Raw genomic sequence first — 24883 nt, forward strand, 5'->3', positions numbered from 1 at the left:
AAGATCTTTCTAATCTTCCAAAGGCAGAAATAAGCTGTTACATGTTGAAACATGACACCACATGAATGTGTGAGATCATTACATATGCAGTGGTGAAAGTACTCAAACCTTATACAAATAATTTACAACTCTACAACCTGCCAACAGTATCTTTGTAGTTTTCACACCAAGACATCTCAAGACACCTTAAAATACACTCTCATGGCTCAGTCTAACACAGGTTTGTGTGTGCGTGTGTGTATTACGGATCATCAACTTAATCTCAACCAAGCAGCAACCTCCGGTCTAAGAAAATGAGACAATGCAGAAGTACTAAAATCTGCTGTTTCTCCAGTGTCCACTTGAAGATGGCTCCAGAAGTACCTGAAGTCACAAACACACTCAAAGCTGAAATTAACCTATTTACAGGCTGGTTCAAAAAACGTCTCCTGTCTGAGTCGCACACACTGTACAGGGGGGTGAATTTTTTTCTAACTCAGCAGTTAAGAGGATATTAAGATCGTGCCCAATCAGAGGTACAGCTCAGGTCATGTGACTGACAGGCGCCCAATAGCTGGCGAAGCCCTTTGCCATTTCCAATATGGCTGTGATTCCGGATTTGCTTCATTTTCCATTTTAGAAGCAGGTGACGTCGGGGAGACTATGTCCATATTTTATGCAGTCTTTGATCCCAAACCTAAATGTAAAACATAAACAGACGCAATATTTAAAGGATGGTAAATAGATCTGCAGAAAAGGATGACTTCTTTACAGGGGAAGCTCTAGTGAAAAGTAACAGAACAGGTTAAATAAATTATACAGAAGAAGAAGAAGAAGAAGAAGAAGAAGAAGAAGAAGAAGAAGAAGAAGAAGAAAAAGAGTTGTTTCTGTAAAGTTTGACTACAAGCCTCCCAAAGGATAAAAAAAGAAAAATATCTCTTAAGAAAGATTGAACTTTCTGAAACAATCCTTTTAACATATGATTTTTTTATATATTTTTTATTTTTTTTGGCAGGGGGAAGATAAACAAGAGGAAATATATCTAAGTTAAATGTATGTGAACTCAAGTATAACTTAAAATTTGGAAAAGTCAAAGACCTGAATAAGGAAACAAGAATCTTCTCATTTTCTCTTTTATTCTTGTTTCACTCTGGTTTCCTGGCACAACAAGTGATGCATTTGGCTTTTTCTGCTGACATGGTTCACACTTACTCACACGCCACACAAGAGTCATACATGGACAGGACCAAAACTGACTCATACCACGGCGGTCTGGCCCTTAGATCGTTCTGTGTGTGGGGCTACTCTCCAGCAGATGGACTATCATGTGAGGGGAAAAAGTAAAATATCATTACTGTGCTTGTAACTATTCTTTACTAACAAACTCAGAAATGCTACAAACATACAAACCTAAGCTGAGCAAAATAAGTTAGCAAAACGTATACTGGACAGGAAGAAGCAGTCAGCTTTAATCCATTTTATTTAAAGGCCCTGTGAGGAATTTCTACATGATCTTGAAACAGTCTCTCTTTACTTTTTTTTTTTTAATCCATGATATAAAATATGGTTTTCAGCGCCAAAATTGGCCATTTATAAAAACTATTTCTCTGTATCTGTAGTCTGGTTAGAAATTGTTGTGAGAACATGATTTATTTGGATTTACTTGGACTTATTTTGTAGTAATGGTGGACACTGGAGCTGGGCTGGTAAAAAAAAAGGATAGAATAGGAGAAGAAAGCTAAACGGGGGAGTGATAGAGCACGAGCCAAAACATGGGTTAAAACACAGGTTAATCTGTTTGTGATAATGTTAATTCCAACACACATTCAACAGTTATTCTGCAGTTGAAACTTGGGAGTCTATCAATGAAATGAAGAGTGACTGGGAGGACATAACCAGGATTTACAAACATTGTTAGTATAATACATAAGTTACTAATGTTTCTGCCTGATCGTCCACAGAACTTGAGCAAGAGCACGTTACAACTCAGAGCACCGGGCTGTAAGTAACAATGAACAGTCAGTTCTGTTCACCTTCTATAAACTTAACTGTAAAATATTAAAGGCCCCATGCAAAAATCCCATTGTTAAGGCTTTCCTCCCAGCCCACAAAATGTGATATTTACTGACTAAACCTGTACTTAGCAGTGCTTGTGAATGTAAAATCCTGACCTAAAACAAACTGTTTGGATTTTAGGGATTTCCCGACGTCAGCGATTCCCTTTTTTGACCAATTAGGAGCAAGTCTGACCTGATTGGTCCACCGGAGCAGATACCCCCTAACACCCCCCCACCCCCCCACCCCCCGCCCACTCCTCTCCCCGCTGCTGGAGAGAGGAGTGTGGCTGTTGTTGGCTGTAAACAGCCACATAGTTCCACGCACAAGCTTCCCATCTCTGAAGAAGACAAGACTAAGTGGCTGGAGTTCATTTATCAAGGAAATGTTCCAGCTACACTCAGTAAAACTGTGCATGTGTGTGCTAGTCACTTCGCGGCCAACTGCTTTTCCAACTTTGGACAGTACAACAGAGGGCTAGCGAATAGACTGGTCCTGAATCCAGGCGCATTACCAACCATCCACCAACAAACCTCGGACCCTGGAAATGTGAGTATTTTAAATGCTGTGTGCTGTGGAGCAGATGTAAGAGCTTTTCCTCAGTGTCCCCCCCTGTCTCTGTGTTAGCTTCAGGATGCTAACTTTATCTGCGGTTAGCCTGTTGTTTTAGCCTGTAATGTTACGGTAAACGAGCTTCGCTGTTTTCTAAACATTGTGCACTCGGAGCTCGTGGCGCCGTTCTCAGTGACGCTGAAGAGCGGGGCGGTATCAGCCGTGGCTCATTTACATATGAAGGTCACGCCCACTAAATCAGAGCGTTCTGAACAGAGGGGCTATGAGAGCCTGGAAACAATGCTGCTGTGCTGGATTTATATGGGACTTTTAAGTTTACAAAGGTAACTTTTGGTCCTATTTCAAACAATAGTGTAGCTCTAAATAAATCCATCACTTTGTTGCTTTTTATCTGGTTAAGCGTTGGTGATAGCAAAGAAAAGAAGATTTTGGGGTGAGAGGGTGAGAAGTGTTGAGATTTCCACACTGAACTTTCTGACTATTCTGAATCCTAGAAAAGATGCTACCGATTCCTGCCAAAGGTGTCACTGCAGTCAACGCCAAATGGAAAGTCCTCACAGCGCCTTCATAAGTAATTTTTCAGCTTATTATGCTTTTATCCTTAGAAGAGGGGAAAGTGGATCAAGTGTGGCCAAAGTAAGGAGAGACTATAAGTAGAGCTGCCACAGGTTGGAGTAGAACTGACATTCACAGAATGGAGCCATGTCTCCAAGTTAGGTGAAATAATTGAACTTTGTAAATGTTCAACCGATCTTTTGATATTTTTGGGAATGCATTATTTTTATCCCTTCTTTGCTGCCACCTTACCACTCTGGCATTTTCAGCTCTTACAGTATTGTCATTCAGTCAAGCTTTTAACAGTGCTGTAAAAAGGGCCCGAAGTGTGCCAAAATAATGCATCAACAGTTGTTTTGTACACAGTATTCCAACTTTATGGTAGCTTTAGTGATTCACAACATTCCTCCAGCCATTTCTCTGCCATCTTTGTCTCGTTCCAGAGGATTTAGGTTAACTTTCAGTGAAGGGAATCCCTCTTTATCTCTGTAAGCTGTGCTGAGTTTGTGGACTGACTCTTTGGGATTGTTTGGCATTGGCATTCCTCTCAGAGAGAGAAGGCTGCAGTCTGACTCCTTCATCCCCCCACTACAGCTTCAAGGACATTGCATCGCAGGGGAGCTCAAGGGACAACAGAGAGATGTATCTCTGCAGAAGCATCACATGTATCCTGTCTAGATGTTAGATGACATACCTCACAGTTCCTTTCAAAAGCTTGTTTCAAAGTATTATTTATTTACTCTGTTTGCAGTAAAAACAAAATGAAGAAAAGATCAGCCTGATATGAGAGAGGAAAGAAGCATCACAGCCATCCTCATCCTCCGCTCATCTCCTGAGAAACACATGAAACATACAAAGCACCTGTCTGCTCCTTGTATGTTATTATAAACTATTTGTGGATCACATCACTGGCCTGTCAAAAGGGCATCATTCAATCTCCTTACTGAAGAGGTGTGGACATTATGTATCTGTGAGAAACAGAAGGAAAGGGTGAGACAGAGGGAGAAAGAGTGGTGACAGTGTCTTATTAAGTTTGATAGGTGATTGTGTGGGAAATGTTAAGCCATAGTTTTAGCCTCCTACAACTGCATGTTGACTGAAGCTCTTTCAGAGATGTAGCATGATTTGATGCAAGTAAGAAAGTGTTTGAATAAACACACAGTGAAAAATACTTTCCCTCGGTTTTTGCTCTTATGTCTCCAAACAGATGAAATCAATGATTAATTACATTTCAACAAACAATTCTAAACAAGTTTTCCTATTGTTGGCATTAAAGTTTCTGCCTGATAGTCCACAGAACTTAAGCAAGAGGTGATCATTAGCTGTTAGCTTAGCTTGGCACAAAGATAGAAAGCAGAGATTCGAGCTCTTTCCAAAGTTATGATATCCACAGACCTGTGCCGCTCAAGGTATTTTTTTAACATGTTGCTTTCGGTGTTTTACATTTTTACTTAAGTCTTTACACAAAAAAGGCATTTTTTTCTGATTCTGATTCTGAGCTTTTGAATCCTGGTCTTTGTTGGCCTGAGCACCTTTTCCCTTAAAAAAAAAAAAAAACTGTTGGACCCATCAAATATATACCTCAAACAAAGGGTGAAAAAGGCAGTGACTTTTGGACAGAGCGATATGGTAGCAGGTATTGAGGACAGGCTAGCAAATTTAGAGAATCTGAAGCTTACCTGGTTTGATAGTCATTGGTTTCATTAACTGCCTCTCAAGGGGTCACGTGGAGGCACCTGCCCTGACACACCTTGCAAGGAACTGGTGCTCTATGTTAGTCACTCCTAAGTGAGATAAAAACAGTTCAGTGGCCTTTATTGTTTAAGCCTGATAAGACAAATTAATTAAGAGGACTAAGGAAATTATTTTGAAATAAAGACTTTACGAACAATCCAATTAGACCGTCTGTAACCCGATCTTTGTTTCATTAACCATCTGAAAGCTTTTTTTTGAAGAGTGTCAGCCTTCATCCAAACACTAGTAGGACGCAGTCATATGTGTCATATATCTCCTCCTTCTCCATCCTTCCTTCCCTCCCTCGGTCCCCTTCAGCTCTCCGCCCCTCGGTGTATTGGCAGCGTTTGGCGCGAGGCGCACAGCGTGGACTTGGAAGCGTCTTGGCAAAATTACGCACAACGAGGCGACGACCCCGTAAGCCTGCGAACAGGACACAAAATCTTTAGACTGGACCGGCTCTCAAGTTCTAACTTTGAAAGCTCTCCTGTTATTGCCTCCAGATTTCTTCCCCCCTCATCTTCTACTGCTCGTGGATGAAAGCCAGCCTTTCTGATCGCAGCAGCAGCAGCAGCAGCAGCAGCAGTGTTACGGTGTCTGGATGACTTTTCCTGCTTGTGTCCTCTGCCCGCGGTGGCTGTGAGGGAGCAGAAAGGATGTAAACAGCCCGGGAAGTGATCGATCTCTACGAATCAACAGCTGTGTTTTTTTTTTTTTACTTTTGGAGATCCCCAAAACGAGAGGATGATTCCACCGGCCAACACGATACAGGACGAGAGTGGGGGCAAAGAGGACGAACAGGAGCAGAATGAGACACCAAAATCCCCGACTGCGAACGCCAGTCAGCAGGAAACCAAGGTAAGACTGTCCATTTACTATTTACTTTTTACTCTTTACTTTAGTTATAACTTGCGGATCGCTCTTAACATCACCCCCACTCTTATTAGTGGCGCAGAATAAACAAAAAGGAGGTAAATAAAAATAGATTAGACTCAACATGGGTCAGTGTTCATTTGGACACTTGAAATAATAAACTGTTAGGCGTTTTAAAGCAGCTTTAACAACCTGATCCAGAGTGTAAAGATGATTTTGGCTGTAAGAAACCTGTTACACTGATAGATGGACTGCAAACATATGATCAGCAGTGAATACAAGACAGAAAACCCCTAACCAACCTGTTAGAGGGGACCCCAGACACACAACAGTCCACATGTGTTTTTAAATAGCATTTAAATAGCGTTATTATTCTGCAGCATGCCAAAAACGTGCTAAATATAATCAAAAGATCAGTGTGAGCTCCCTCCTGAACATCACTCTGTGTGTGAGGTTTTTATAACCAGTGTTCATCTTTAAGTGGTTTAATATTCAGGGTTAGTTACTGCACTTTGTCTATGATTAACTAGTTTTGGTGCTTAATTAACGTTGGTGTAAGCTTGTTCAGATCTCTTGTATGAACAGCTGCATGATTCAAATAAAGGGGTGTTAGAGATATCTTTTTCAGTGAGAGAAGTGGCATGTGGGCTTGTACTTTCAGTTTGTTGCTGATATAGGAAAGTAGGCTGTGTGATAGAGATCCACAGCTGCCTCAGGCGTTTTGCCATCTATGTGGGCCACATGTCGCCCAGACTACTACAATTAGAAGTAAAATATTGGACTAGTCATCATGGTGGTGGATCGCTGCCGCATCTCTCCTCTCCTGTCCTCAAAAAAATCCTCACCCTCTGAACAAAAGATACTCACATGCTTTATCATTTTTTTAAAGCCTGCTTTTTAAAAACACTTTGCGAATTCGCATTTGCACAGCTCGTCCACTGCCAGTTCTCTCAGTTACAGCTGAGATGACAGCTGATCTCCTGTCTTTCATTGTGTGTTTCAAGACTCCACCGTGTGAGTAGTCTCTATCAGGCACATTTGGTCGCTGTGATTTTAAAGTGACTCCTGGCTGACTTCTCACGTACTGTCCGAGCTTCAGCCAAATGACCGCACTTCCAGCTATCCTCAAACACTTCAGAAAGGCGAAAAGTGATTTAAGAAGAAGTTATTTACCTCAGTCAGATGGGATGAGTCAAATAAGTTCCTCTATAGTGTTTCTACAACAAAGTAAAGCTGTTTTTGTGTTTTTATTCCTCTTTGAAGAATACTGTGAGGCCTGAACATCAAAAGCGCAAGGTGAGCCTCCACTCTTGTGCAGACTGCAGCATATACACTGCTGATTTTAGTCCATCATAACATAATATCATACCTGCATGTCCAAGAGAAAGTTGCCAAGTATTACAACTTCACTGCGCTCTGTAGCCATAATTCAGTGAAGTTTATGCAGCAGAAGGTTTAATCCATCATCACTCATGTTTGTAGAGGGCACGCTTCTGCTACAAGGGTCAGTTGATTTTAATTTACTATGATTGTTTTTTTGTTTTTGTTTTTTGCTATAAATGGCTTTTTTAGTCTGTTTCATATCACCTTAGTCATCCCCCATTAACCCTCCCTGCTGTATGAGAGTACAACACTCTAATAGATTTGGTTTCACTGAACTCAGCATGAGCTCCTCAGTGCATGCACACATTTCCTCATTCTGATCATTGAGAGGGACTCTCCATCAATCTGAATTCATTAGTCTGAAACATAAAAAACATATCTTGAAGAAAAAAAGGTATGATATCCATGCTATCACACCCTTTCTAAACGTGGTTTCAAATAAAGAGAAACAAGTTAAAACCATCTCTTTGTAATAACAGTGTGTCTTTAAGGGTTGGGTAATCCATGTAAATGAAAAAAACAAGTGGTGGCAGAATAATATATGCATGCACTGTTTATATTATCTGTATAGTGTATACCACATAATGTGTCATATTGCATCATATTGCATCCTTATCATATTGACTCTTGTCAGACCGCATTTATTGTATTTTGCATTTTATTGCATCTTGTTGTATTGCATCACACAGTATTTTATCATATCATATTGTGCTATAACATATTAAACTGTTTTCCTTTGTGTCATATCATCTTGTACCATGTCATCATGTGTTTTCATACTCTATTATTTTTTGCCATACTACATTGTAATTTTTTGTATCATTATTGCACATCATTGTATCTGACGTATCGTACTATGTCATGTCTTTGCTATCACCATGTAAAATTGCTTTGAGTGTGTGTGTGTGCGCGCACACATTTCTGGTTTTGCAAGAGAAATGCTCCAAATTGATTGTTCCCAGATAGACCTGAAGAATTGGTTGATCCTTACCAAAGCTGCAGTGACAAGTTTCCCACTAGGGAAAGGGCTGGGTACCAAATTAGGTACTTTTATAGGTACTGGCCTAATTCTGTCTGTAGTACCAAGTACCGATTCACATAAAATAAATTGGAACCATAATTAGCTACCTAAACACATCCTTGTGACTGTGAGGGAGTGAAAGAGTAGGCAATTTTCCATGCTGGGCATGAACACAACATTGCAAGTTTATATATTGAGAAATAAATGTGTTAAACTGAAAAACTGCGATTTTGTTATTAAACAAATTCTTATTTATTACCACAAAAACACTCACAAAAGTACCAAAAACTGGGACTGTTGAGAACTGATACCAATTGCAAACCATTCAGCAACCCATACTGCATGTAGGACTTCATTTTGGTGCTGGTTCATTTGAAAATATAAAATGTAAAATAGTATGGACAAACCTCAAGCATTCAGCAGAATGCCTACAGTCAGAGTTATAAATCAGTGTGAGGAAGTAATGGATCATTTTGGAGTTCCCTCCCGCCCATCTATCATTTGAAACATAACCTGTTATTTCAATCAGAGATCTGCAGCCACACATGGAAGCCACAAACAGGAGCCATAAAATTGTATTATAGCTGCTCAGAGATTCTTTATTGCATGTTTGAGCTCAAGATTAAGTGTGTTTCACTGGAGAGGAAATGCGCACTGAGAGGTTAAATGAGGAGCTGTCAGTGTGAAGTGTTATGAATAGTGTTACTGTACAAGATGGGCCTAATGAGATTGATAGGAGCCAGGGCCAGAAACGGCAGCACAGCGTGTGAGAAATAGTGTTGATGTGATACATTGCCCTTATCAGGAAATCACATTACCTTCCAGGTAGGGAACCTCAGAGATTTTCCACTGAGCAGGGATATTTTGCCCCTTGTTGTGGTCTTTTTGTCCGCCATGAGATACAAAGACATCTGCCTCAAGGTTTTAACTCAAAACTTGTAATATGTAAAAGTTATTACTGTCATTGATGTGCTACAGGCCATTTCCCCCTCTCCTGTGCTAGCTGTGTCTGTTCTCAAACTTTGTCTTTAAAGCTTCCTGACTCCATTTTTTTCAGTGGTTGTTTTCTCTCTTGCCAGCTGCAGAAACTTAAGCGCTCCCTGTCCTTCAAGACCAAGAGCATCCGCAGCAAGAGTGCAGACAACTTCTTCCGAACAAGCAACGACAACAAGATGGAGCTACTTTCAGATGTGAGCAGCAGCACTGGCCATCTCTGCAACATCGGGATGGCCCCGCCTCATACCACAAACCTCCCCATTCCTCCAGTCCCTCCAGCAATCCCCTCGGCTCCCCCTCCCACTTCACGCGCCCAGATACGCAACCCCATGCAACTTGACTCGGCAGGACACTGCTTTATGGAGCACATCTTCAAGAAACCCACGTTCTGTGACGTCTGCAACCACATGATCGTAGGTATGGTTACACTGCCTCCTTCCCTCACACCTCACTCATTTTACTTAATGTTTACCTGATGAATCTGGGGCTTAAACTCTCCTGTTTTTACAACTTAAAACAAGATAGTGAAATGAAAAAACAAAAGCTGTATTTAAAAAGGTATTAAAACACTCAGAGTTGTCCACACTTATTGATTTCATTTTAATAAGTTGGTGCGATTGTGAAGCCAGCAGCATGATTGCACCACTCAATCCAAGACAGTTTACCTATCAAGACTATAGAATGCGTTACATGCCATCATACCGTTCATTATCTAACTGAACTGTACCTAATCATTTTGTATCTTATTATAAAGTAAGTAAAAAAAAATGGACGTCAAAGTGAGGTCTCCACAAAAACTGCTCCCCCTGGTGGCTGGCTGCAGTATAGGTAAAAAAAAATCCATCGGCCCAGTCATTCCAGATGGGCTGTGGTCAAACTTTAAAAAATGAATACACCTCGTAGAAATGTTTCTCACGTCTCATTGCTGTGGTGATTTGAAGACGTAATTTGGCTACCTTGTATTCAAGTCCTCTTTTTTCTGAAAAGTTTCATTTTCATTAGTTATAAGAGGTTAAAAACAAGGTTTTTCGTCATGTTTAACAATGATTGACAGCTGCCATTCTTGTGTATTTTTTTTCGGGGATTGTAAAATATGTCGGGAAGTAGAGTCGAGAAGTGATTAGACTCTAAAAGAAAAAAATATGTATTATTTTTGTCACTCAGCTCCACTCAGATTCTCCCAGAATCCCTCACAGTCTCTACTGTGCAGACTCTGGCTGCACAACTGCTCCAATGGCTGCGTCTGTGATGGGGGTATTTTGGGTTCAAAACCGTACAGTGATAAATGGCGGAGCCACGCTGTCCACTCTATATACAGTCTATGGTTGTAGTTGATAGTATCATATTAAACTCAATAATATAGCATCGTATCACATCGTATCCTAACCCATTCTATCATATTGTAGCTTATCTAAACTATCATGTCATAAGCTAACATAACCTTTGCAATCCTATTGTATTGAGCGTTTGATATCTTATCTGGTATCATAACCCATTCTATCGTATTATTGTCTGTTGAATCTTATCACATTGTAGCATATCATATTTTACCTTGTCTTCTTATAACATATGGACATATTGTGTCGTATTGTACCCTATCATATCATACCATATTGTATTGTACCGTATCTTATCCTATTGAACCAGATCCTATCGTATCCTATTGTATTGCCAGTATAGTAATGAATTTAGGGGTGGGAGAAAAAAACGAAAATTGATATGTCAGGGTGTTTTTGTTTGACAATATCAAAATTGGGATTCTTTGTCAAAAAATCTTTTTTCCTTTTTTTTTTCAAATTCAAATTCTTAATTTCAGTCTGCATTTATAACCTGGATAGGAAAAAAGTAACCACTTTTCCCCGGCAGAGGGTGAAATGTTTCTGTCTGACTCATGTGATATGTATTTTATGGGGAAACATGGCTCCTGATATACTCATCATTTAAATTTTTCTCATGGTCTAGCAATAAAAAAGCAAACTAAAAATCGCTAAAATCGTAGATATCAAAGAATTGTAATTTTAATCTAACCGTCACCCCCAAAACTCGTAATACAGTCGAATCACAAGAATAGCATCTTGTTCCAGCACTAGTTACCACACCATATTGTAATGTATTGTTTCATACTGTCTTGCATTGCATTGCATCATCAATGAGTTGAGCTTCAGTCTTTATTGATTAAGCACCTAATCACAACAAATGTTATCCCAATGTGCTTTCTAGTAATATTGGCACATAATTTTAAATGTTATCACTCATTCACCTTGTCATCATGAAGTGGTCTCCAGTTACCATCTTGCCTACAATGAATCATATCAACTCTGTCAGACTTTTTAGCTGTTGGATTGCATTGCACTGTATCTTATTGTATCATTCCATCTCTAATTTCTTACTTCATCCACTTTTACCCCAACTAAGTATTTTACTTTACTTGCTGAAGTACCTCGTTTCTCTCACACTGAGCTGGGCTCCTCCTGCTGTCTTCAGATAGACAACAACCGCAGCGCCAGCCTCTGTACCTGTTTTCCTCTCACCAGATGTTCCATTTTCTTTGGCCTCCCGCTTCATTTTCATCAGATACCTCTCAAGCCCTCCACAACCCCCGATAATGATGACAAGGGCATCCTGTGCCATCTGCCTAACAAGCCCCTGCTATCAGGGTTGGTATCAGATGCGAAATGTCAGACTGGTGGAAATGGGTGGTTAAAGAAATGTGCCTGTAAATGTGCACATGGTTGTTCTGTCAACACTGATGATGTATCTGTTTGCCAACCATCTCTTTTTCATTAAAGAGCGCAGTTTTTCTTCTGTGTTGGTCAAAACTTATGACATGAAAATACCACATTTGAAATTATAATTTTGAAGGCCTGTGATAAAGATTTTGCATTGTAGTCGGTTGGCAGCAATCAGCACAGGACTTCTTCAGCGAATATTCTGATAATGACTTTCTAACAGATGATAACTCATTTTTATTAATCATCGTATTTTTATTTCTGCTCTAGGGCTCTCACCATACATGGTGAAGTGAATCAAAGTAACATGCATCAAGTTTTTGAAAATTTAAAATTTGTTGTTGTCACATGGAGGACATTAAATTGAGCTGCTTTTAATTTATGATTTTTCATTTAAATATTCAGTTTAGTCTGACCAAAAAAAAAAAAAAGGTATGTGGCTCTACATGGTTTGTCATGGCCAGTGATGTGCATCAAGTGTCCACAGCGTTAAATGAGCCTCTGGTGGTGGGCTGATAATGAAAGTGTGATATCCTCGGCCTGCCGGTGGGGTACCGAGCCCTCTGGTGCACTCTTGAAAAGGATGCTGCCCTCTTCTTCATTTGTCCTGCTTTAATGAGAACATTGTGTAGTCAGCAGCTGAGAGGGTTTTCTGCATGGGTGTGTATGTATGTGTATGTTTGTGTGTGCAGCTATCAAAGTCTGACTCAGTGTCCTAAAGTTGGAGAGCAACACACAGAAGAGGGGGCATTAAGTTGATAGCACAAGCTTTGATTGATGTAACGTGTTTAAAAGCACACATTTACACTGTTAACAAGTTGTTTATCAGCAGTCACAGCGGTGGCATGTTTGGTCTTTGCTTGTTATGATGAAGCCTTTACTAATGACTTATTCTGCATTACTTTATTCTGTTAGCACACAGCCACTTGAATTATTAATCTAATTACCAGACTCTCCTATAGTTCAGTTAAAAATGCAGAAATCCACATAATTGTATATGTTTCATCACTCTTTCATCAATTGTATATTAATAATTAACTGATTTAAAGCCTATAGGCTATCACATAATAGATGTTAGACACCCACCTTTTTCTTTAATTAGGATCCTTTATAACAGAGAAGCGTCTCAGTAAGAAGTGCGTCATCCACAATAGAAGAGCTGAATTATATTATAGGGTATGCTATGACTCATTCACTGAGATTAATAGATGATGGTAGAGCAAACTACATTAGTAAGTATTTATAAGGGCAATAAACATTTTCTGTGGGCGTTTATTTGTACTGAAAAAAAACTCATGGATGTAAGAGAATAGCTCATGCAATTTTGTCTCCTATTCCAGAAACCAGGACCCATGGTTAAAAAAAAAAAAAAAACTCTGCTTTTTTGATAGTTTGAGCACAGGAGACAATGATTCTATTATGTTTACTCACATTTCTCTTTTACCTCTCTTTTACTTCTTTTATTTCTTTTTACTGGTTTTATTTATTGTATAAAGCACTTTGTAACACTATTTTTTAAATATTACTATATAAAAGTTTATTATTATTGTTATTATTATTATTATTATTATCATTATTATTATTATTATCATTGGAAACAGACGTGAGCTTTTAAAGGTCCCATATTATGCTCCTTTTCTGCAGTTTAAAATGGATCGTTGATGTCTTCATGACATGGTAGTAACATGTTTTGGTCCAAAAAGCCGATAAATCAAGCACAGCAGCATTGTTTCCAGGCTCTCATAGCCCCTCTGTTCAGAACGCTCTGATTTAGTGGGCGTGACCTTCACATGTAAATGAGCCACCGCTGATACCGCCCCACTCTTCCGCATCACTGAGAGCGGCGCCAAGAGCTCCTAGTGCACAATGTTTAGAAAACAGCAAAGCTTGTTTACTGTAACATTACACGCTAAAACAACAGGCTAACTGCAGCTAAAGTTAGCATCCTGAAGCTAACACAGAGACAGGGGAGACACTGAGGAAAAGCTCTTCCATCTGCTCCACAGCACACAGCATTTAAAATGCTCGCATTTCCAGGGTCCATGGTGGGGGGGGGGCTATCTGCTCTGGTGGACCAATCCGGTCAGACTTGCTCCTGATTGGTCAAAAAAGGGTATCGCTGACGTCGGCAAACCCCTAAAATCCAAACAGCTCCTTTTAGGTCAGGATTTTACATTTACAAGCACTACTAAGTACAGGTTTTTGTCATTAAATATCACATTTTGTGGGCTGAGAGGAAAGCTAAAGACCCACAAATTTCACTAAAAGACTTAAAGTGATTTTGCATAATATGCAAAAGAGGTTGACAAATGTTGACATTTCATCAGTGAAAACCATCTTACAAGAGCTAGGGGTAAACTATTGATTCAAAGGTAATTCCTGCTCTTTCTGCCCTCTCTACATGTCTTCCTCTTAATTATGGGTTAAATGCCTCGTGCAGTGAGGAGCTTTTGTCCAAATATAGCAAACGTCCTTGTAGTGAGTCTCACAGTGTACGGGTTTTCACTGGTACATAAAAATGTCCTGATCGAAAACAGGCTGATGCTGAGATATTGATTGCAGGTCCCTGCACAAATAGCTTATTTAATAAACGTCTACATGAGTAAATGGGTGCATTATTTGTGGCTGACAGGGGGTGAAAGGTAATTTACTGCACAGATTTGGAAAAATGAAATATTCACAGCTTGTTGGTTGTGAACGCACACAGCAAATTTGACTGAATGAGCCACCTGGGTTTTAATTTGTGGAAGCATCTGCATCATTTTCTAAAAGAAAAACTGTACCAAGGATTTTAGAGGGCAAATGTAAGACTTAACTCATCCTAACTTTATTTAAACGGCCCCTGTTTTACAAACGTGTTATTGAATGACTTCATGGAGCAAAAGAAAGACACATGGCCGAATCAGTAAATCCACTTCCAGAATAAAATAATTCATGGACTAAAATTTTTCATTAATTAAAAACTAAATAACAGTACATTAGATAATTAACATTAAAGAGATTGTGATTCAGCCTTGAATTGAGTTTTAAGATTCTCTTATTAAAGGTACAACTTTAAAACATCACTGTCAGAGAGTAATCCTGCAACAACTTTCAGGAGTTAAACTGTGAGCTACCAACAAGATCTTTTAACTGCCGCAAAGTAAATCCTACTAATTCCTGGATTAATAAATCAGACAGTCTGACATTCACATCAGATGTAATCTGATTTCATTAATTTGTGCTAATCTGTGCTGTAAAGCCAAGAGGCACTCTTAATAGGCTTAGACGTCACTTGGATTTAAAATGAAAATGAGGTTCAGTAGTCTGGGATGTAATCTGAGGCTTTGACGCATTAACACAAAAATGATGCACTTATGAAATACTGATACTAATGACTAAATTCATTAATACCTAATTAAATTTGTCAGACATGCACTCCTCATACTTATGAATGTCAGTAAAAGTTTCTCACTTTTTGTGAGACATTACACAACAGACTTTTTTTTAAAACAGCCTTTGCACTTGACTGCAGTTATCCATTTGTGTGTTATGACAATGATTGTCTACCATATCTAAAAAAAAAAGTCTCACTGTAGTGTAGTACTTAATAAACGAACCAGAAGAAGGTCAGACTTCCTGGCCCAGCTATAACCGTAATTACAGTTTGTATAAAGTTAAAGTTCCTAATGTTGTCTTGATTTAGACCTTGAGCCATAGTCCTGGCATTAAGTGATGGCAGTTAGCCTACGTATTGCTCCAACTAAGTCAAAACTCAAATTACTCAGCAGGTGTTGGATAGACTTGTCTGAAATGTAACATTGAATTTGTTAATCTGTTCACTTTTTGAACAGGTTAGGACACACCCAGACAACAGCCAGAATTTAAGCACAACTTAAGTTAATGCACCAACCTTGGGATCTCAGAGTCTGTAGGTAAATTGTACCCAAGTGTGGCTAATGTTAGCAGAGCTAGCTCCACCAGTTTGGTCCTCCTTTCAGCTTATTATCAACATGTCCATGCTAGTTACAACACTCTGGTTCACATAATTTGCCAAATTAATCAGAGCCATCAAACAACTTTATGTTGACTCTCTACATGAGATTACCACCAAACCACACCGCATTATGAGATGACACCTGTCCGCTGTGCGTCTTTACATTCAGGTAGTGGTAGCACTATGACAGTGGCAGTGTAACAGAGCTGCAGCCCTGGCTAATGTTGTGTGGCTGCACTGCAGCTTTGACACAACAAATGACAGTGTATCAGACCTTGACTCTGGTACCTACTAGCAAGGTAGCAATATACCTTCACTACTTTTTAATACCCTCACCGTGATTGATAACTTTTATGCCAGTCCAGGTATTTACAAATCAACAGCCTCTGTAGTCTTCCTTGTTTAATGCTAGTTAGCAGTTTCAGCATGTTTTAATGCTAGACCAAGACGACTATGATGGAGACCCTTTTATCTTTTAACAGCTAATCGTGCTAGCATGCTAATGTTGACTCAGAGCGCTGCTTCAAAGTTAAGCTATGCTGTTGTTATGTTGCTTGAGTTATTTTTTTGAGTTGATTTCAAGTCAACATTGCCAGAAGAAGAAGAGAAGAAGAAGAAGAAGAAGAAGAAGAAGAAGAAGAAGAGTGTTTAAGAAATGACTGAGAAAAAGATGGAAGTAGTTTATTCTTAGTCAAAGATTTGCAAATCAAAACAGACATCTCTATGGACTACATGATTCCACATAAACGCCCCTGGTGAGTTACGTTCCCCAAATCATTAAATGTTACATCCGTACCCTATACAGCTCATTTCAGTTGACCACACAGAACAGAAGGAGTAATGAAAATAGATGTACTCCACCTATAGCACTGTGTTTAGCATTCACAGCCTCATTCCCTCAGTGTCCCAGATGGGGACTTTTATTTATTTATTTTTTTATTTGTGGTGAAAAAGAATCTAACGGCTGTGGGAGAAACTAATTAGAGTCTGCAAATAAACCAAAGAATGCTGCTCAGGTCAGTGTTTTGGAGGAGCTTAAGAAGAAGAGGAGGTGGGGGAGTTATTGTCAAGATGAAGGTTATTTGCACAGGAAATCAGGAGGCGTGTAGTTAAGCATGGCGGCTTAATGGATCAATGTATGGCTAGTGTAAAGAGAGTTCAGAATGAGAGATACTTCAGGGGAGAGGGATGGGAAACTGTTGGTGTTAGATTGTGGGAAAAGAGGAGAAAATCTGGAACATCGTGCTGAAGTACTGTTGTTTACTGAAGTGTGAATGAGGCTAAGACTCTCAAAATCAAGAAAATATAGCTACAGTGGCATTACCCATTAGCTTTTCAGAAGAAGCCAGAGCTTACCCCACTTAGTCCTGGATTCTAAAAATGAGAATTTAATTTATTGACAAGTTCAAGTTTTTTTTTTTTGCCATTTAAAGCTCTTCAAAGAGGGAAGCTGAAAAAGAAGACAAGAAAAGATCAGGAGGGTGAGAGTGATGGAAAGAATCAGACCTGGGTCTGCTGCGTCACAGACTCAAAAAATGAACATACTGTAATTAGGGATGGGTACCAAATTAGGTACTTGTTTAGGTACCAAGTGAATTATGTCAAAAGTACCAGGTACTGATCCATTTAAAATCAAAAGGTACCATGTTTATGTACCTAAATGCATCCTTGTGACTGTGAGGGAGTTGAAAAGTCGGTGATTTTCCATACTGGACTTGAACACAGCATTACAAGATTATATATTGAGGAATAAATATGTTAAATAAATGAATAAATAAATAAATATGTTAAATTGAAAAAAAATATTAATTGGTAAACAAATTGATATTTTTTACAACATAAACGCAAAAACTATGGTATCATTTCAAATGTGAAAGGTACCCATCCTTAACTGTAATGGAGACGGTTTGACATGCTCAGTTAAGACCATGAATTAATAATTACAATAAAAAATCATTCAGGTCATAGGTTACCATAGACTGTATAAAACATTGACAAAGCATCCGCGCCTCTGATTGGAAAATCAAACAATCCTAATAACTTCTAAACCACAGAGATAGAAAAAAAATTGCTCACCGCGCAGTGTGTGCCGATAGTGATATAAGCGTTTTAGACCCAAGCCCTTTTTTGAACCAGGCTGTAAATATGTTTTTTAATCCTGTAAAAGTCTGTTTTTATGGCTGGGTGTGTACATGACTTCCGGTCTTTCTGCAGCCAGTCTCAAGCAGATTCTCAACGAACAGCGACTTTTAGCACTTCTGTATAGGCTTCATTTTAACTAACCAGAAATTGCCCTGGTAGGTTACCTAAACCAAGAAGTGATCAAAAAGGGAAAAGCCATCACAGCATGAAAACAACTTTTTTTATTAAGTAAACATGGCTGCATGCCATTATTTCTCTGTTCCTTTGGTCAAAGCAGCTGACAAGTGCTGAAGTAAAGTCTTTAAAGCTGCAGCTGAAAATCTATTTACTGACCTGAAGCAGAATAAAACCCAGAGTGCTCATTAAATAACTTCGATCTGATTCAGAGTGGCCTTAAAGTGCCACAGCTTGAGTTTAGTGACCGCTGATGCTTGACTTGTTGTTGTTATTGTTGTTCCTATTGTTGTTGTTGTTGTGATGGTGGTAATGTGCTGCTGACTGATGAGGCCTGGGTCACATTCCTCTCAGTTTCCATCTCAGGTTAACAAAGTGTGCAAGGCTCAGTCAGGCAACACCAGAGCTCTAAATGGGGGAAACAAATCCAGCTTTTCCAACCATTACAGAGCTCCAGGTGCCTGTCACTGCCGTGCAGCTCCACAAACCTCGACACCAGCTTGTGTTACAGCACGTGAGGAGCAAGCAGATTTTTCCCTAACAAACACTCATCCTGTACAAGGATCAGGTGTTTCACTTGGTTTCACATTCACGCTGCAGTGTCACTCCTGCTCGTTGACCCTCTTCACTCTGCACATTGAACTAAACAAGATGCATTTTGAGGATTATCTGGATTTGAATGCTGGGAGTAAAAAACAAAGTGCACAAGCTGTGAACAAACTTTACAATCTTTCAGTGATAAAACTCTCTCTGACTCACTCTCTACACCGAGTGAAGATCAATCAATTCTTGGTATGTCCGTACTTTCACACGCACTCATGCAGAGTCGGCCATAACGGGCACGTGCTCATTGATTAATCAATAAAGAGCCAGAGGTGCACCACTGGCAGACCACAACTAATAAAAGCACAGGGAGAGTGTAACGCTGTCCTCTCGTGTTAATTAGTAAAGACTGGTGAACGATACAAAGAAATTATATAGTTTGTTAATGTTTCCACTAATTCTCATTCTTATTTTTAACATGATTTCACATCCACTCCAATAATCATCTGAAGCTTTAAATGCCCAACAACATCCTGCTATCAGACATAGTCATCTGTAGACAGCCAAACATAAACATATTAAACATATTGTTATTTTAATCCAGATTATTTACAGGTGTATTAGTCTATATTTATGATCTGATCTTCCCCCGAGCACACCCTGTCAAAAAATGAGATTATAAAGCGGTGATAGCATATCCTCTGGGAGCAGCTCTCTCTTAAACCATAATGCTGGAAAATATGAAAGGATATATGACTGATATTTTTTCCACAGCAAACATCTATATATTCAGGACTTTTTATCTGCCCTGAGCAGGAATACAATCTGTGCTGCTTCAGGGTGTAGACAGGAGGGTAGTATCAATGTTTTGAATCGTCTTATGGGAATAAAGTTTTGACAGATAGGCAGAGCCTGAGGTATTTAGTGAAGAAAACTTTTGGCAGCTGTCACTGATCAGTCTGTTAAAACATCAATCCATGCATTTATTCATCTTTTCTTTGACAGGTTTTGGGTCTGATCACATTAACATTGGGTCAAGATTGCTTGTCCAAACCAAGCAGCAACCTCTGTTGTTGAGAATTGGAGCCAATTCAGGGGCCGTTCATTTGACAGCGGTTTCAAGGTGAAACGCAAAAGTTTTGTTGTGTTTCAGCCTCGCGTTTACATGGAAACGGCGTTTCAGCTGACTGAAAACTTTTGAAAACGGCCTCCAGAGTGGGATTTTTATGAAATGCTGCCGGCTTACCGTTGCCATGTAAACCGGCAACGGTAAGCCAGCGTTTTCAGTGGAAACGCTGACGTCACACTCTGCTTCTCGCAAGCACGTACAACAGTAAAACAGTACCATTGTTATGATTGTCGCCAACTACCGTGTTGTGCTTGTACTGCTCAATCTGCTGAATCTGCTGACTGTCTTTCAACAAAATGTGCATCAGTTGCTCCACTTTTGCACTTAACATTCACCAATACACCATATGATCGGCTCAACTCTACTTCAGAGAAGATCTCCCTAAAGCGGCTTCTGGACAAGACAGTTCTAGCGCCAACTACAGGCCTGGCATGCTTACTACAGCGTTTTCAGTCTCTCAGCGTTTCCGTGTAAACGCAGAATTTTTTTCTCTGTGTTTGGGCGTTTTTCAGATGAAACGTCGTGTAAACTGGGCCTCAGAAAGCTGTTTTTTGCGATCACTCATCACTTTTGAAGATATTTAGACTAAGAGTTATGCCAAAGATTGCCCAGCATGGCACTTTGGAAGGAGGCTTATGGCAGCCTCAGCTCCTTAGTCTTCTCCTGTTCTTTGTTCAACCAAAAGCTAACTTGAGTCATTATTTCCAACATGGTGACCACCATCCTTTGGATTGAAAATGCTATTTCAGAAACCAATGTGTGACGTCAATGAGAACAGGTCTGTGTTTAATGGACTTTCTGGACACACAAAACATTTTTGAACTCCTGGGGAATCCCTTTGCTTGCTAAAACGTCCGTGCAGGATTCCGGCTCTCCCTCGGGGTCTCCCTCTTAGTTAGATTAATCAGAAAAACTGCAAAAGGAGGCGCCAAGGAGAAGAAGTAGAGGTCACAAACAGATACCTGATGTAAGATGAAAGGTGTAAAGGAACAGCGTCTCTCATCCTGTTTCTGACTCCTGATTATGAAACATGTAGTCATCAGATCTGTTAAGTGGCCGAATAAAAACAGAATTTCCCCTGTAGCTTTGAGTTTTTAACACCTCTCTTATTTTCAAAACTTGAACATAAACAAAAGTCTTGCTGTTATTTACAGCATGTGGCCCCCTGTATTGAAAGACCGTCTCTCATCAATTCAAATTCATTTCCCACTCAGCTGTTCTCCGTTTCAGTGCACACATGATTAATGTTTGCCTTTGGAGTATTTTGTCGCTTGACTGCATAAATGAGTCACATTAATCTGTTTTGTTTCAGTAACTGTCCAGCTCAAAAGAAAAGAAAGGTGTGCAGCACAGTTTGAAATGACAGAGGTAACACCGGCTGGTTTAAAGCCAGTTTGCTTGAGAATGCGGTTTTGGAAGTGAACATCGTGTCACATTTGCTAAATTCTGTCCTTGTTAAATTGTCAAGACTGTGCCTTCACAGGTTTTTCCCAGTGCATGCTGGGAAAGCTTCCAGACGTTCTGGCTAGGAATAAGTGTGTAAAAACAATGAATAAATAAACGAGATGACATTCTGAGAAAATTAATCACCGTTTTCTCTGTGAGTAATCCGTTGATCACCGAGGAAAACTACACCAGTCCATGTCTTGACATGACAGACCTGAACCTGTTGCCTTTTTTCTGTGTGTGTATCAGGTACGACAGCCAAACATGTGGTGTTCCTGGCGGGAAACACAGCCAAGCATGGCCTCCGCTGCAAAGCCTGTAAGATGAGCCTGCACCATAAATGTGAGAACGGAGTGGGACAGCAGCGCTGCATGGGCAAACTGGTGAGACACACACTGGAGAATAAAGCAGACATAGATGGAACATTTGACTCTGTGCTGTCAGCAGTTGAGGAAATTTATGAATATAATTACTGATGTCATTAGCAACCAAAACAGACAGATCAGAATTGGCAGGGTGACCGGTTCCCAGCAGAATGTGCTTATTCAGAAATCACACTTGATGTGTTAGTGTGCTGGTGCATCTGTGATCACCATCCATCCTCGTCATGCTCCTCATTATCGTTATATCATCGCTCTGTGTGTCTGTGTGTGTGTTATGTAACAGGAGTGCTAAAAAACCCTCTGATGGTCAGCAGAAACCCTTTAATCAGGATCAATACAATCACCCTGAAGTGGCGCCACAAAGAACATGAAAGATGTGACATCACTTCTGTGTGCGTGCGTGTGTGTGTGTGTGCGTGTGTGTGTGTGTGTGTGTGTGTGTGTGTGTGTGTGTGTGTGTGTGTGTGGTTGTGTGTGTGTGTGTGTGTGTGTGTATGTGGCATCACACAGTATCAGGTCTTTTTCCTTTCAAATTTTGAAGCCAAATCGTGTTTTCTGTGAAATGTAGTTTGGAAGAATTATCCCATTGTTCATTTTTATTTTGAAAAACTAACAAGAAAAAATGTTAAAAATTGGACTCCACAAAATGGAAAAGTCAGAGGCACAAATCATTGAAAGATATTATGTGAGGCACAGTAAATAATACTTTGGCTCTTAATTACATCATCAGAACTCTTAATGAAGCTTTGAATCACTTTTTTGAATCACATGTACTTGAGTTAACCTAAATGGCATTCTGATCCCTTGAAAGTTGATAAAATCTCCCAATCATCAAAAAGCAAAAGTATTTCTCAGCTTGCAAAAAATCAGAGGAGAACATTTTTTTCATATTTAAAGGCACTTTAAGGAGTTTTTGCGTGCTTCATGGCCTGTAGAGGAAATCAGCAACAGGTTTGATATTTCTAAATCTGCATTTTTGTGCCATGTCATTTTTTGGCACTGACTTCAAAGTGTCTTTGTTTTGAACCCTGCTGCTAAAGTTTGACATAAACAAGTAAGTTAGTACAACAGCATATTAGGGCCACTTAAAGAAATTTAAAAACAAAACCAAGAAAGAAAACTTAAAGGGGCAGTGAGGAGTTTGAAAGTGATCTTAAAAAAAGGCTCCCTTCTAGATATATGCCTGATCGTAATCCACACTTTAAATTGAGATCATCAGCGCCAATATTGCTGGTTACAGGTTATTATGAATCGCTACTTCTTAGCTTCCAGTTCGAGTCGACCAGGACCAGATTGATTTACTAGGTCTCCATGACAACACCATGCCGGCTGATGAATTTTAGTAGAGAGAAGAGATAAAACACAAAGATCTGATAAGATTTTTCTCTGCTAAAAAAAAAATTCTGTGACTAATTTTGTAGTGATGTTGGACACTGGAGCTGAACTGCCGGACAGAAAAAGGACAGAAGAGCAGAAGAAAGATAAACAGGAGAGTGATACAGCCCAAGCTAAGAGGCTAATTAGCCTTTAGCTCGTGCTGTATCACTCTATAACACAGGGCTAAGCTGTTTGTGCTAATGTTCACTCCAACCCACAGTCAGCAGTTATTCTGCAGTGGTCTGTTCAAACTTGAGAGTCTATCAATAAAATGAAGAGTGAGGTTACATTAGCTCTGATTGGTAGATGACTGGCAGGACATAGCTAACCAGGATTTACTGAAGTTACACATTACAGACATGTCTTATAGCACCGCTATCAGCTGCGCTAAATTTAAACAGCTACTGAACTACTTACAAACTGACAGTGTTTACTTGTTGTCTCGTTAGCCTACAGATACGTTGGAGCACCAAACGAACATATAGCTAGCTGCTACAACGCTTGCTTGATGTCACATTTCAAACCATATTGCTACATAACTGTACAGATAAATGCCTTATCTTGGCACGTTGTATCCAGTAAAAAGTTGTCTTGAACAAAGAAAATAGTTTTGATCCGATCTCCACTGAATTAAAAAACAAACACACACCTCACTAAAAGCAATTTACGAAAGTGCGCGGAGACTCCAGGCCAGAAGGTGGCGAGGGAACGTAATTTAATCCTCCTCATAGCATCTTTAAGATTTTTGAGAAAAAAAAAACTTAAAATTTCTAGTTTGAAGTTGCAAATTTTCAAATTTATACCATAACACATCATATTTCTTACCCTACTGATCCAAATACTAGACAATCCTGGATATATGACAACACCCTTTTTCCAATACAGATTTTTTGGGAAAAAGGCTATTAAATAATCTTGTTTCATCACAAGGAATATTTTATTTAAAAATTCTAAGGAAACATTGATAGAAAGCAATGTAAAATAAGGCAGGCTGTTATCATGTGTTGTTATCATGTGGTTCCAATTCATTACATGGCCTCATTAATCTGCTTCCTGCAAAAACAATAAGGGCTTTTACAAAGAAAAGTGGAGTTGAAAGATCTGCATGTTAGCTGTTACTCTTTCATAAGAGCAAAATATTTATGACATTGGGTGAAATGAATTCTTCACCTTGGAAAAACACAACTGATTCTGGCCAAATTAGTAATCATAACAAACACAGCATGAAAACTCCCCATTGTGCCTTTAAGTGTCTGAATTCTTTGGAATGTATCAGTGAAGCTATGATGAACAAATATCAACAACTTGCTCCTAATGTGATCACTTCCTTGTTCAGTTTTAAGTCAGCAGTCCTTATAATCAGCGTTGAATATGAGACATAAAAGTGTGGAGCAGTAGTTACATGTTTTCAAATGAATGAACATAAAAAAAAACTAGATAAAGACTGTCCCGCTGAGTAGGGATTTCATTCATTTTTTATATAGTACAGTGACTAAGCTTTTATTACCTCACAGGTCAGAGTTAACCGCCCTGTGCTGTAGTAAACTCTCAAACATTAACATCATTTATTCAAAGATCACTCTTTGTCCATAATTTCCCACCATCCACCACTAACCAGCAATCTGTGATTAAAATCGAGAACAGGGATTATGAAGTGATCATCATTAGGTGGGCTGAAAGGTTTTATTGGTGGTTGGTTTGGTCACACTTTGCCTGAAAATGTTCATCACGTTCAGTATTAATCACTGATAGTGACTCTTTGTTCATGCACATCCTGTGTGTGATTGAACTTTTTCTATTTTTTTCCCTCCACAT

General features: G+C 39.4%; 1 protein-coding gene across 2 annotated transcripts in view; it reads left to right on the forward strand.

Annotated features, from left to right (window-relative positions):
* Window positions 1–5201: 5201 nt before the first annotated feature.
* The window catches only part of stac (SH3 and cysteine rich domain), a 44091-nt gene continuing 24409 nt past the window's right edge, over window positions 5202–24883 (forward strand). Inside the window, exons 1-4 of one of the 2 annotated variants that reach the window (XM_074692184.1) lie at window positions 5205–5754; window positions 7033–7065; window positions 9253–9586; window positions 21558–21691. In XM_074692184.1, coding sequence (XP_074548285.1) covers window positions 5641–5754; window positions 7033–7065; window positions 9253–9586; window positions 21558–21691 — 615 coding nt within the window. In that variant the 5' untranslated portion in view covers window positions 5205–5640. Of the gene's footprint in view, window positions 5755–7032; window positions 7066–9252; window positions 9587–21557; window positions 21692–24883 lie in introns of both variants that reach the window. The other variant, XM_074692185.1, reaches the window with a different exon arrangement.

Source organism: Halichoeres trimaculatus, unplaced genomic scaffold (genome assembly GCF_033239565.1).
Source record: "Halichoeres trimaculatus isolate MK-OKI-2021-1 unplaced genomic scaffold, fHalTri1.1 fHalTri1_scaffold_17, whole genome shotgun sequence".
Classification (NCBI taxonomy): domain Eukaryota; kingdom Metazoa; phylum Chordata; class Actinopteri; order Labriformes; family Labridae; genus Halichoeres; species Halichoeres trimaculatus.